General features: G+C 51.7%; 1 protein-coding gene across 1 annotated transcript; it reads left to right on the top strand.

Moving 5' to 3' along the window:
* The first annotated feature begins 2,183 nt into the window (after positions 1-2,183).
* LOC142024864 (zinc finger protein RFP-like) lies at positions 2,184-12,588 on the top strand. Its single transcript, XM_075017155.1, has 8 exons — positions 2,184-2,600; positions 4,500-4,595; positions 6,466-6,696; positions 7,326-7,348; positions 8,704-8,819; positions 9,700-9,726; positions 10,510-10,536; positions 11,943-12,588. The coding sequence occupies exons 1-8, from the start codon at positions 2,184-2,186 to the stop codon at positions 12,458-12,460; spliced, it is 1,455 nt and encodes a 484-aa protein (XP_074873256.1). The 3' UTR covers positions 12,461-12,588.
* The last annotated feature ends 277 nt before the right edge of the window (positions 12,589-12,865 follow it).

The raw sequence follows: 12,865 nt of genomic DNA, 5'->3' as shown, positions 1-12,865 counted from the left end.
AAATACCCACACGTAGAGGTTGCTTTAGGAATTTGGTCCCTCACAAACATCCTTCTCAGGGGAAAGTCACACCCAGGCTACCTCACCTTAGAATCCTAGGGCTGAAAGGGACCTCAGGAGGTCATCTAGCCAGCCCTCTGCTTCAAGCAGGACCAACCCCCACTAAGTTATCCCAGCCAGGACCTTGTCAAGTCGGGACTTAAAAACCTCCAGGGATGGAGAATCCACCACCTCTCTAGGTAACGCATTCCAGTGCTTCACCACCCTCCTGGTGAAGTATTTTTTCCTAATATCTAAGCTACACCTCTCCCTCTTCAACTTCAGACCATTGCTCCTTGTTCTGCCATCTGACACTGCTGAGAACAGTTTCTCACCATCCTCTTTCGAGCTCCCCTTCAGGAAGTTGAAGGCTGCTATTAAATCACCCCTAAGTCTTCTCTTCTGTAAACTGAACAAGCCCAAATCCCTCAGCCTATCCTCATAGGTCTTGTGCTCCAGCCCCTTAATCATTTTTGTCGCCCTCCGCTGAACCTGCTCCAGCACATCCACATCGTTTTTATACTGGGGGGACCCAAAACTGGACACAATATTCCAGATGTGCCCTCACCAGTGCCGAGTAGAGGGGAACAACCACTTCTCTAGATCTGCTCAAAATGCTCCTCCTAATGCGTCCCAGTATGCTGTTAGCCTTCTTGGCTACAAGGGCGCACTGTTTACTCATATCCAGCCTTTCATCCACCATAACCCCGAGGTCCCTTTCCGTCATACTGCTGCTGAGCCTGTCAGTCCCCAGCCTGTAACAATGCTTAGGATTCTTCTGCCCCAGGTGCAGGATTCTACACTTCTTGTTGAACCGCATCAGATTTCTTTTGGCCCAGTCCTCCAATTTATCCAGGTCACTCTGGGTTCTCTCTCTACCCTCCAGTGTATCTACCTCTCCCCCTGGTTTTGTGTCATCTGCTACCTTGCTGTGTAGCAGCCAGTATCTCCATTGGGCAGGCCCTGCCAGTGCTGGGCCCAGGTGATTTTACAGCTGCCTGAAACACAGACCCACAAGTTGCATTCCCAACAGAACTCAGACTGTGCACCTCACATAATCCAACCCATCTTCACTCAGACCTCTCCCCATCTAAATACTGGGGGAAAGCTGGGAACAGCCACGTTCATTCTGTCATCGCCCCTCGAAGCCTACAGGCAGGAGAACTTCTCCTCTCTGTGCCTCTCCTACAAACTGAGACAGGCTCCTGCCCCAGAGAGGACTTGGGGCATAGGGGTTGATGTCTTTGCACTCGTCTAAATGGCGAGAAGTGGAAGCTGCCAGCCTGGGCTGGGGAGCCCTGTGTCTACCCGCATGTGTCTTGACAGGATTCAGCTGGGAGGCTGCCCAGAGGCCTAAGACTTTGGAGGGAAGAGGCAATGGACCAAGTCTAGTCCTGGGCCAAAAACGAGGAGGAGGAATGAAGAGTGAACTGGAGGAAAAAAACCTTTAAAAAACACATCAAGCCCTTTGTTCTGTGCAGCTGTGGACGTTTTACTCTAGAAATAAAGAAAAATGCTGAAGGAGAAACACCAAAGCTCCCCCTCCAAACAGAGCAGTGAATTCTGCCCAGACTGGCGGCCCCCTTAGACACACAGCCCCTGCCCCTGCCACCACCGCCACAGGGGGAGGCTGACGTCCGTGGGAAGCCTCTGTGAGCACAGGTGACGGGAGGTAGCACTCCGGAGATGCGCTGCCCCCACCACAATTTTAACTGCTAAATGGGTGTCCCCTGCCCCTCCCGGCCCCCCTGGGTGGCCTCCCTGCCCCCTCCCCCGCAGGCACCAGTACCCCTGTCAGCGACTCCCCCACACCTGAAACTGGCCCTAGTGGCCCCTTTCCCACAGCAGCCTCCAGGGCTCCAATTTCAGAGCGGGGCCTGTTAGTTTGTCTGAGTCAGAACAAGGAGGAGGCTGCGGCACCTGAAGGACTAACAGATTTATTCCGGCTGCCCACGAGCGCTTAGGCCAAGTCAGTGAGCTGGTCTAGGAGTCCCAGGGCTCCAGCGTTACCAGGCAGCTCCTCCCAGCCCAGCAAACAGCCTGAGTCAGATCCAGGAAGAGAAACACCCATTTGCTGCAGCGCATGAGCCTGTTCCTGAGCTCAGGGAAGTGAAACTAACCCTGTTCCCAGCCCGGAGGGAGCCATGGCTGCCGAGAACCCCGTGGGAAGTCTCCAGGAAGAAGCCACCTGTTCCATCTGTCTGGAGTATTTCACAGCCCCGGTCACTCTGGAGTGTGGGCACAATTTCTGCCAAGCCTGCATCAGCCAGTACTGGGAGGTACCCGACACAGTCGCCTCCTGCCCTCAGTGCAGAAAGATTGTGCAGCAGAGACACCTGCAGCCCAACAGGCAGCTGGCCAACGTTGTAGAAATAGCCAAACGGCTGAGTTTGCAGGCAGCGAAGGGAGCAGGCGGGGACGGGGTGTGTGGGGAGCACCAGGAGGCTCTGAAACTGTTCTGTGAAGAGGATCAAACCCCCATCTGCGTGGTGTGTGATAGATCCAAGGCTCACCGCGCTCACACTGTGGTTCCCATAGAGGAGGCTGCCCAGGAGTACAAGGTACAGAGCTACTGTCCAGCCTGATGGGTAATAACTTTGCATTTTACTGACAAGTTAATGGCATCATTCTGGTGTGTGCAGCCTTCATGGCATCAAAGTTCCTGTGGAAATTAATGATGCTCCAGCCTGGCAAAAAGCAACAAAGGAAGTTTTTAAGTTTGTCTTGCGAGGGACATACCTTCCCATTATGCTTTACGGAAAATGGGCTGTGACAATAAATATGGATAACTTAGAGATGCTTTGAACAAAAGATGTTTTGTTACCGATTATGTTTAATGTTCTAACCTGCTGAATGTGTAACTGTTGTGTGTTGTTGGAAATACGCCGTGTTTGCTTGTTTAGAGTTAAAGCTGCTCGCAACAGCCATTGCTGGAGATTCTGGGATTAGTTTTCCTCATGACTGAGCAATTAACCTGGGGACTTGTAAATAGCTTTTTGTTCTGTAGGTCTGGAAGGTGGTTTGTTTAAAGACATGTAACTCTGCCACCTGGTACAGGCCTCCATTTTGGGGGGATGCTTAACGAATGCCTCTGGAGGAGTGGGGAGAGAGGGAGCCTATTTAAGCAATCGGCATTTTTCAGCCCAGTGTTTTGGCTAGCTTCAATTTTTGCTTTCAGCCTGCCTTCGAAATTGCCTGACATCCCCTGAGGCTACGTTTGCTCTTACTGGGAATGGTGATGGCTGCACAACTTTAGGTACACCAATTGCTTACCTAAAATCAATTTTGCAGCCGTTGACTTTGGTTCCTGTCCTCGCTGCCGAATGTCGATGGGAGCGCTCCTCCAGTCGGCATTCCTTAATCCTTGGGGCTTGCAAGGAGTTCTAGGGTCAACCTACACCCCAGATCGTCCCTTCCGTGACCTGTGTAGACCTGCCCTAAGGCTGTGTCCACAATGGAGGGTTTTTCAGAAATAACTTATTTCACTGTTCTAACGTATAAATAAGTTATTTCTGAGAAGAGCGTTCACACTGCCAGAGCATTTCAATGTGGAGCATTCACACTAGAGAGCCCAGTTTCAAAATAAGAGCTACACTGAGATGTCTCCCTAAAGGCCAATTAAGTCTTAATTTCCTCTCCTTAGTACACACTAAGCCAGTTTTAAAATTGAAAGGGGGAGGAGGTCAGTGAAAGTTGGAGTTAAAAATGCCCTGTTAGACCAGACTAGCAAGCTTTGCAGTGTGGACACAAGGGTTTGTGGGATCTGCCCTCACGCCCATAAAGGGGCTTTTCTGGAAAAAACAAAAAAACAGTGTAACTAGTCCTAAGAAACACACAGAACATTACTGGAGACCCAGGCTGCGATGAGATTCTTTCTGACCTAAAGATTTTACCTGCTAGAAAGGCAGCTGTGATGCTATCATGCCCCTCTCACCAGCACTGAGCAGTGAAGAGGTGCAGCTGTTAGGAGGGAAGGACGCGCTGCTGAAGGCCCCAGGCCCAACAGGGAGAGGAGGTTCCCACTGGGAGGCTCAAGTCCTGTGCAGCTCCCTGAGGGATTAAAATCAGATGACGCTGCTGGCACTAGAGGAGCTCGCTGGGCTAAATGCTTTGTGGGCCTCCGGTGCCCTCAGCCCACCCACAACAGGGCTCAGATGGAGCAGTTGATTCACCCCCATGTGACTCCAGTGTCCTGGAATGTGCTGTACCACTCAGCAATTCGCAAGTACCCACAAAGCTTGGTCATAATCCAGATCGCTTGCAAATTACTAAAAAGACCTAACGTGCATTTGTAACACGTCTGACTTGACCAGCCCTCGGTCTGCATTAAAAAGGTGTCCTCTCCTGGGTAGTCTTGATGTCACAAAGATTAATAATTATCTTGAGTTCTGGGGGGGAAACACCCACCTCCACCCCCTCAACCCAGAGTAAAACCTCCCAATTCCTTTCTGTTTCCTCAGGGAAAAATCCAGGCCCATTTGAAGACTCTGAGAGAAGAGAGAGAAAAGCTGCTGGGACTGAAAGGGAAAAGAGAGAGGAAAAGCCTGGAGTATCTGGTAGGTGCGGATTGTTATGAACTGTCAGGTGTTGGCAGAGGGAGGTCTGTTTGGAGGCAGACTCCTGTGTGGCCTTGGTCAAGGTGGGATAGTGAGTGTCTCTGTGATCAGGGATTGCTGGGTTAGAGCCATGTGTATCATAGAATCATAGAATACTAGGACTGGAAGGGACCTTGAGAAGTCATCGACTCCAGCCCCCTGCCCTCATGGCAGGACCAAGTACTGTCTAGACCATCCCTGATAGACATTTATCTAACCTGCTCTTAAATATCTCCAGAGATGGAGAATCCACAACCTTCCCAGGCAATTTATTCCAGTGTTTGACCACCCTGACAGTTAGGAACTTTTTCCTAATGTCCAACCTAAACCTCCCTTGCTGCAGTTTAAGCCCATTGCTTCTTGTTCTATCCTCAGAGGCCAAGAAGAACAAGTGGTCTCCCTCCTCCTTATGACACCCTTTTAGATACTTGAAAACAGCTGTCATGTCCCCCCTTAATCTACTTTTTTCCAAACTAAAAAGCTCTAAGCTTCCTTTGCAGTTAGAGTGTAAATGGCTCAGGGCAGAGATTGTCCCTCACGAGGATCTGCGCAGGGCCCCACACAACTGAGGGCAGATCTCATCTGAGGCCTGCAGGAGCTGCTGGGGTGCCAGTAACAACAATAAACCCTGGGACAGAACTGGTAATAACAGTCATAGCTTGTAACTCGACTTTCTCCAGCCTGAAGGCAGCTCTCTCACCTAGAACAGCCTGGTCTAGCACAGCGGTTCCCAACCTTTTCCAGATGGGGACTCATTGTGACATTTCAGAAAGACTTGGTGACCCATGGTGATTCAAACACGGGGGTTGGATAGGGATGGGCAAAGCCCTAACTAGCTAATCTTGTACCTGAATATAAAATGCTTTAAATCCTTTTATTCTATGCAGCTGTGAATGTTTACTCCATACAAAATTGTGCCGCCTCACGTTTATATATTCATAATAGTTATTTCACAGAATAGGGGAAATGCATTAATAACATACAGATACTCTAGTTAACCAGAGCTGTGGCGGTGGAAAGACACTCATCCCCAAACCGCTCCCCCTCCGGCTTTAACCCCACACTCAGGGGCTTGGGGAGTCACACTCAGGGGCTAGGAGTCATTCAGGGGCTGGAGGGGGCTAGGGAAGTCACAGGGATCCCCAGCTGCCACAGCTGGACGGCAGCTGGGGCACAGAGCCCTGACCGACTCTCAGCCCCAGTTGCAGGCATAAGCCTCCCAACCCCACCCTCCCCCTCCCCAGCTACCTCACCTGAGCTGGGAACTGCTCCTCTGGTTCCCTAAATCTCTGACCCATTGCTTTTTCACAAGCAAGAGGGCAGTTCCCTGCCCTGCAGGGCTGAAATGGTGCTTATTTTAATCGATTGGTTTAACTGCCTAATGGTGACCCCTTTCAGATGTCATAGGTTGGGAAACCCTGGTCTATCCCTCCTGCCTTTCCCACAAACCCTCCCCAAGGGAACTGACTGTCCCCCAGGAAGTGCTCCCTGCTCTGGCTGCTCGTTTTGTTGAAACACGTTTGCTTCTTTTTTCTCCGCTTGCATCTGTGTCAGTGCGGTGCTGAGCCCGGCCTCCTGCTGCTCGGGGCCTGAACTCCCACAGCCCAGGAATGACAGAATGTGCTAACATGGCAGCCGTGGCAACCTCCCTTCCAGAGACAACTGGGAGCAAACTGTGAGAGACTCTTCCGCCTTGTGTGCACAGAACAGGGTCAAAAGTCAGATATTGGGATTTTCACAGACGTTCTCCCTCCGGCGCACTGAGCTCCCCATGACAGGGCCCCAGGCTCCACCCGTGTCCCTGACCAGCCCTTTCCCTGTCTTCCTACAGAAACAGACACAAACCGAGAGGCAGAAAATGGCGTCTGAATTCCGGCAGCTGCGGCAGTTCCTGAAGGAACAAGAGCGACTCCTGCTGGCCCGGCTGGAGAAGCTGGAGGAGGAGATTGTGAGGATCCAGAATGACAGTGTCAGTGAACTCTCTGCGCAGATTTCCCGTCTCAGTGAGCTGATTGGTGAGATAGAGGAGAAGTGTCAGAAGCCAGCGAGTGAATTCCTGCAGGTGAGACTGAGGGAGAAACAGAGACTCTGTGTGTGCTCCAGGGCTGCAGATCCCTTAGAAAAAATTAAGTTGGTGCTTTTCACCCACAAACCACAGCTCCTCCACTTGTCCCTGCACATCCTGCCTGCCACAATTAGCTGGGGGAGAGATGTGGGTTGGGGAGGAAAGGATCAGGTCCAAGGGTATGCTTGGGAGAGGGGATGGGCACAGGTGGAGAAGAGGAAGTGTGGGGGCAGGAAGAGGTGGAGCTAAGTGTGGCACTGAAGGAGGGGTTAGAGTGGGAGTGGGGTTCTGCATCCCCTGGGAGAAGTGGAAGTTGGTGCCTATGGTTACAAACATCACAGCTCCCCACACAGGGAAGGGAGTCTCCTGAATCCTAAGCACTAGGGTCTGGCAGTCGGAGGTCTCGGTGTGGCTCAGGATGGGCATTGCTGAGATGTGAGTAACTGTTGTGCTTTGGAGGGTTACAGGCACAGTGATGTTAGACATGGCAAAGCCCCATTAGCTCAGGGAATCCATGGCCCTGGGGCCAGGGCAAAGCCTCTCTTCCCCACGTTTGCAAAATCCCTTCCCTGGGATCCCCTGTGTGTGTAGTATGGGACTGAGATTCTTTTCTCTCTCCCCTGTAGGACGTCAGAAGCACCTTGAACAGGTACGTGGCTCTAACTCGCCTCATCCCTCACAGGCTACGTCTACACGTGCACGCTACATCGAAATAGCTAATTTCGAAGTAGCGACATTGAAATAGCCTATTTCGATGAATAACGTCTACACGTCCTCCAGGGCCGGCAACGTCGATGTTCAACTTCGACGTTGTTCAGCCCAACATCGAAATAGGCGCAGCGAGGGAACGTCTACACGCCAAAGTAGCACACATCGAAATAAGGGAGCCAGGCACAGCTGCAGACAGGGTCACGGGGCGGACTCAACAGCAAGTCGCTCCCTTAAAGGGCCCCTCCCAGACACACTTTCATTAAACAGTGCAAGATACACAGAGCCAACAACTAGTTGCAGACCCTGTATATGCAGCACGGACCCCCAGCTGCAGCAGCAGCAGCCAGAAGCCCTGGGCTAAGGGCTGCTGCACACGGTGACCACAGAGCCCCACAAGGGCTGGAGAGAGAGTATCTCTCAACCCCCCAGCTGATGGCCGCCATGGCGGACCCCGCTATTTCGATGTTGCGGGACGCGGATCGTCTACACGTCCCTACTTCGATGTTGAACGTCGAAGTAGGGCGCTATTCCCATCCCCTCATGGGGTTAGCGACTTCGACGTCTCGCCGCCTAACGTCGATTTCAACTTCGAAATAGCGCCCAACACGTGTAGCCGCGACGGGCGCTATTTCGAAGTTACTGCCGCTACTTCGAAGTAGCGTGCACGTGTAGACGCAGCTACAGTGTCAGGAAAGAGCTTAGAGATGATGTTAGCACTGAATCTCCCCAGGGCTCTACAGTGAGATGTTAGGGGAAGGTCACATCCAAGCTACAAATATCCCTGGTCATCTCCAGCCTGAGGGACTCACCCTTGCACAGAAGATTCTGCAATTATCCCCTCAATGGCAAAGTCTGACCCCAAGTATTTCCTAGACATGTCACCTCCTTGGAGGACCGGCTGCCTCAGGGCTATGAGGAGGGAACATTGGCTTGTCATTACTGGGCACTGGGTGAATTGGTGTCTGAGTCTCATTCCTAGTGGGCAGATTTGTACAGCACTTCCACTGGCAACATCCTGGCCCTCAGAGCCTGGAGGCCAAGGAGTGAATCGGCCATGGAGATGCAATTCCCCTTTTGTCCCCAGAGCTGGTCTCTCCAGGCCATGTTTCTAGAATATGAATGGGGCCTTCAAGGGGAATGTTGCAGGGCCATGGGCTGTGCTGCACCTGCTGTCAGGCTGGGAGCGGCAGAGGAATTCTAACTCCCAGCCCATTGGAGCAGCGACTCACTAGGAAGAACTGAAGAACTGAGTCACTAAATCCCCTATCACCATCTGACGTTGTTTCTGTGCAGGTGTGAGAAGGGGAAGTTCCAGCCTCCAGAGGAGATTTCTTCTTCACTAAAAGGACAAGTCAGTAGTTTCTCCCAGAAAACTATTGCATTGTCCAAGACTCTGAGCAAGTTCAAAGGTAATAAGAAGGGATCTGGGAGGGAAAGTGAGTTAAGTATCTGTACAATGGAATGAAAATGCTCTTGTGAATTGGTTCACAATTTGGTTATACTTCGATTAAATCGTAGGATGGGAATGGAACAATCTTGGGGTCCAGCACACTCAGGTTGATTAATTCAAAAGCTTATTTATTCCAAAAGCATCTTTGCAATTCCAGTTACCATTAGAGTGAGAAATGACAGACACACGGAAAGAAATACTGCCCAGTTCCCTTCTCCCAGGGCACAGGCAGGGCATGACGCATTTCCTCTGTGATGCTCTGACTAACCCTTACCATATCTGAAATTTTATACACATCCTGATTGTGTATTTGACTAGCAGATTTACCCTGCATTGCTCAGGTCCTGAACTCAGTGAGGGGGTTGTTTGAAAATAAAAGGATAAGGTACATGCTTTATTTAAATGATTGTATTTTTCAAAACTACAGTGTTGTTTTGATTAAGTTAATTTTTCTTTTGGATTTTTTTATTTCCATTTAATATTTTAGTAAATGTTATGAAGGGGAATGTCAGGATGTGTGGGTTTTTCGTTGCTATAAACCCTTTTAATTCACTATGTTTTAATGAAAAAGGGCAGCAGTTAATGTGGCATCCTGTAACATTTTCTTTCAGTTTTCATTGAATTAGTTGTGCCTAAACAGAATACTACTCCAAATTTCTGTAATGTTTATTGAGAGACAAGCCAGGTTCATCCTATATTTTCTGGCCCATCCTGCTTCAGTTTCTTTCCACATTCACTCATTTATTTTAATTTTGATGACTGTCTTTGACTTGGTGATTGTGTTTGGTATAATGAGAAGACATGCGCATCTATGTTATATAACATTTATTTCTCTTCAGTTTCAGACAAACTAAATGAAAAACTAAGTAAGTACCTTTCTTCCTCTGAGAAGTTTCTGTGTGTAATTTGGACCCACCCGTGGGAGTTTCTTTAACTGTGTGGACGTGTTTGTATTGAGTTTAACTTGTTCCAAGAGACTCCTCTTTTCTGTTTGTTTGCTAACATGATTTTTTATTATTACCATTCTGTTTGGAGCTGTGGGTTGTTTTTAGTGTAACTTTGTAAAATGTGGGGAATGACTAAACCAGATGAATTTCCCACCAAAAGCTAATCTGAAAAACTGATGGACAGTTCACTAACAGAGTCACAGAGCGCAAGGCCAGAAGGGAGGATGAGAACCTCTCGTCAAGTGATCCCCAAACAGTGGGACCCACCCTCCTAGGGGTACACAAAGGAATGGTGGGGGGGCCCCAAGCCAGCCCACATGGGGGTGGGGAGGGAGCACCACGCACTCCCATTCTGCCTCCAGTCCCGCCCTGATCCCAGACACGGCTCCACTCTGCCCCACAGTGCAGCTCCCATCCCAGTTGTAGCTCTGCACCTCCCCGTCATCCGCTTTCAGCCCAAGCTCTTATGCGGAGCCAGCTGTTCAGTAGTGGGGAGTGGGCCACATAGGGATTCCATTACTGGACAGGTGCAGGGGCAGGAACAGGACAGGACAGCCTTAGGGCACCACCAGTCTAGTCTGAGCAGCGTCTTGAGGAGTGTGTAGAAATAATTTCTCAGACTGAGCTGTTGTGGTGATGATAAAAGGAAGTAAAACATAAGAAATGGGAAATCTTAATCAATGGTATGTGTGTCTCTTTCAGCTTTAGGCAAACCAAGGAGACATACTGGTAAGTGTCATTCTTCTTCCACTGACAAGAAATGTTTTGTACCAAACCAGATCCTCCTGCAGGAGCTTATTTGACCAACCTGTGGTGATGCAGCCTGTCACTTCTCTGTTCTTTCCTTCCTCTTTTCTTCTCTGAAGAAAGCCATGAGCTCTGCAGTGACCCCCACCCTGACGGGGTGAGCAGGGACTGTGTCTGTGGGTGACCCCTGCTGCAGACTCAAGCAGAGGGAAGAGCCTGGATCACAGCCCGGGGCTCTTCTGGGGCCATTATAGGCCCCTGGGGAGCTCCTGTGACCAGAGTTGGGAGCTTTGTTCTTTTTGCCTCTCTGCATCCACCATGATCCCAGCCTGCTCCTGTCTCTGGTACACAGGACATCACTTTCCCTCCCATCACTAGCATGGCCCTCTCCCTCTTTCCACCAGCCACCTGTTCTACACTCCCCCTCACCCTGCAATGGTTAATTAGGCACTGGGAGAAAAGGGACAGGCCCCAGGGCTGATTGTGGGGCCCAGCAAAGATGTCCATCAATGCACTAGGGCCAGCTCTGCCTGCTGCCCTCCCAGCACTCCTGCTAGAGAGCAGGGTCAGGGCTTGGTGGCTTGCTGGGCTTGTCCTGTTCCACCCACCGAGCACTCCAGCCATGGAGCGCAGTCAGGTTGCTGGAGCTGCCCAGTCTCCAGCTGGTATGTGTAATGGGACGTGCCCTGTGCTCTGACCCCATTCCCATGACAGAAGCATGAGGAGTTGGGGAACTGCAGCCAGGCGGGGGGAGGCCCCCCCCCATGTTCTGGCCCAGGGCCCAGCAAAACCGTAATCTACCTTCTCCCCCAACCCTTGTAGCTTCTGTCTCATTCCACCATCAAACCCCTTTCCTTGTGCTAACCTCCCTCCCTGCCCCAGGCTAATGGACTCTTCTGCTTCCACTGCTGCTAATCAGTGATATTCAGAGCAGGTTCTATCTTGGTAGCATGTGGCCTGTTATTCCCTGAGCTGTGACATTTCCCAGCAGGCCGGGTGCAGTGGGGAGGCCTCAGAGCAAAGTCCAGCCCAAGGACAGCTGGGACACAGGGAGATTTAAGGTGTGGGGTGGGGGGAGGGGAGCTCTGCCAATGGTCACTGAGTTGTACCATCTGCTGGGGCTCCCAGAGTCTCTAGTCCCTCCCCAGGGAGAGGTGGGGGCAGGAGGGAAAGATCCTGAGCCCCAGGCCTGGCCCAGCCGATCCTTTCACCCTGTCCCTGACCCGTCCCTGCCTGTGAGTGACTCTCCCCAGCTGTCGGGCGCAGCCTGGCGGAAGGAGATTCCCTGAGTCACTCTCCAGCTGGACCTGGTTCTGTCACTGACCCCATCAAACCCTCCCCCAGGGCTGAGCTCTGCCCCTCACTCTCTGATTCTCTCTCCCATGCAGCCAATGTGACTCTGGATCCAGACACGGCTCATCCCCGACTCATCCTGTCTGAGGGTGGGAGAAGTGTGAGATGGGAAGAAATTGAACAGAATCTGCCTGACGGCCCGGAGAGATTCGACACTGCGCCCTGTGTGCTGGGCTGTGAGGGGTTCACATCGGGGAGACATTGCTGGGAGGTGGAGGTGGGGGATGGGCAATACTGGGCTGTGGGGGTGGCCAGAGGGTCTGTGAGCAGAAAGGGAGGAATCAGGTTCAGCCCTGAGGGGGGGATCTGGGCTGTGGGGCGGTGTGGGGATCAGTTCCAGGCTCTCACCTCCCCTGTGACCCTCCTGCCCCTGAGCTGGGCCCCCCACAGGATCCGAGTGTGCCTGGACTGTGACCAGGGGCAGGTGACATTTATCGATGCTGGTGCCGAGGCCCCGATCTTCACTTTCCCGCCGGGCTCCATCCCTGGGGAGAGAATCCGGCCCTGGTTGGGCACGTGGGACGATAGATCCCCACTCCGACTGTTTCCCTGAAATCAGTCTCTCTAGCCTCAATCTCCATGACCTTGGAAGACTCCCATATACCCAGACCCTGGCTCAGCTCTGTGACCCCTGGATGTTCCTTCCCCTCCCTTTCTGCAGCCCCAGGTATAGAGGGGGGCAACCGATGAATCCCTGGGGCTGCAGGAGGGGCCCCGAGGCCAGATGTGGGGCTAGGCAGGGGCAGAACTAACTGCTGGGTTGGGGGCCAGGACACAGAATCAATTAAGGAGAGTTGGGGGGCGGGAAACTCCGCAGCCTTGGGAACGTTTTGTACCAATCTGTGTCCTTAGATATAAGTGGGGTCTCCCAGCCAGAGCTCCTGCTGCAGAGTCCAAAGTCACCTTCCCTGGTAACTTCTGGGGAGCTGGTACCCCTGTAATTGTCACACCCCTGGGG

The sequence above is a fragment of the Carettochelys insculpta genome, chromosome 22 (assembly GCF_033958435.1).
Source record: "Carettochelys insculpta isolate YL-2023 chromosome 22, ASM3395843v1, whole genome shotgun sequence".
NCBI classification, from domain to species: Eukaryota; Metazoa; Chordata; order Testudines; family Carettochelyidae; genus Carettochelys; species Carettochelys insculpta.
This window is presented reverse-complemented; position numbering and strand designations above follow the sequence as displayed.

Excerpts from the sequence above, each read along its gene's own strand:
- LOC142024864 (XM_075017155.1), top strand. The coding sequence starts at position 2,184 with ATGGCTGCCGAGAACCCCGTGGGAAGTCTCCAGGAAGAAGCCACCTGT. Across the intron at positions 4,596-6,465 it reads GGAAAAGCCTGGAGTATCTG|AAACAGACACAAACCGAGAG; the intron begins GTAGGTGCGGAT and ends GTCTTCCTACAG. Across the intron at positions 6,697-7,325 it reads CAGCGAGTGAATTCCTGCAG|GACGTCAGAAGCACCTTGAA; the intron begins GTGAGACTGAGG and ends TCTCCCCTGTAG.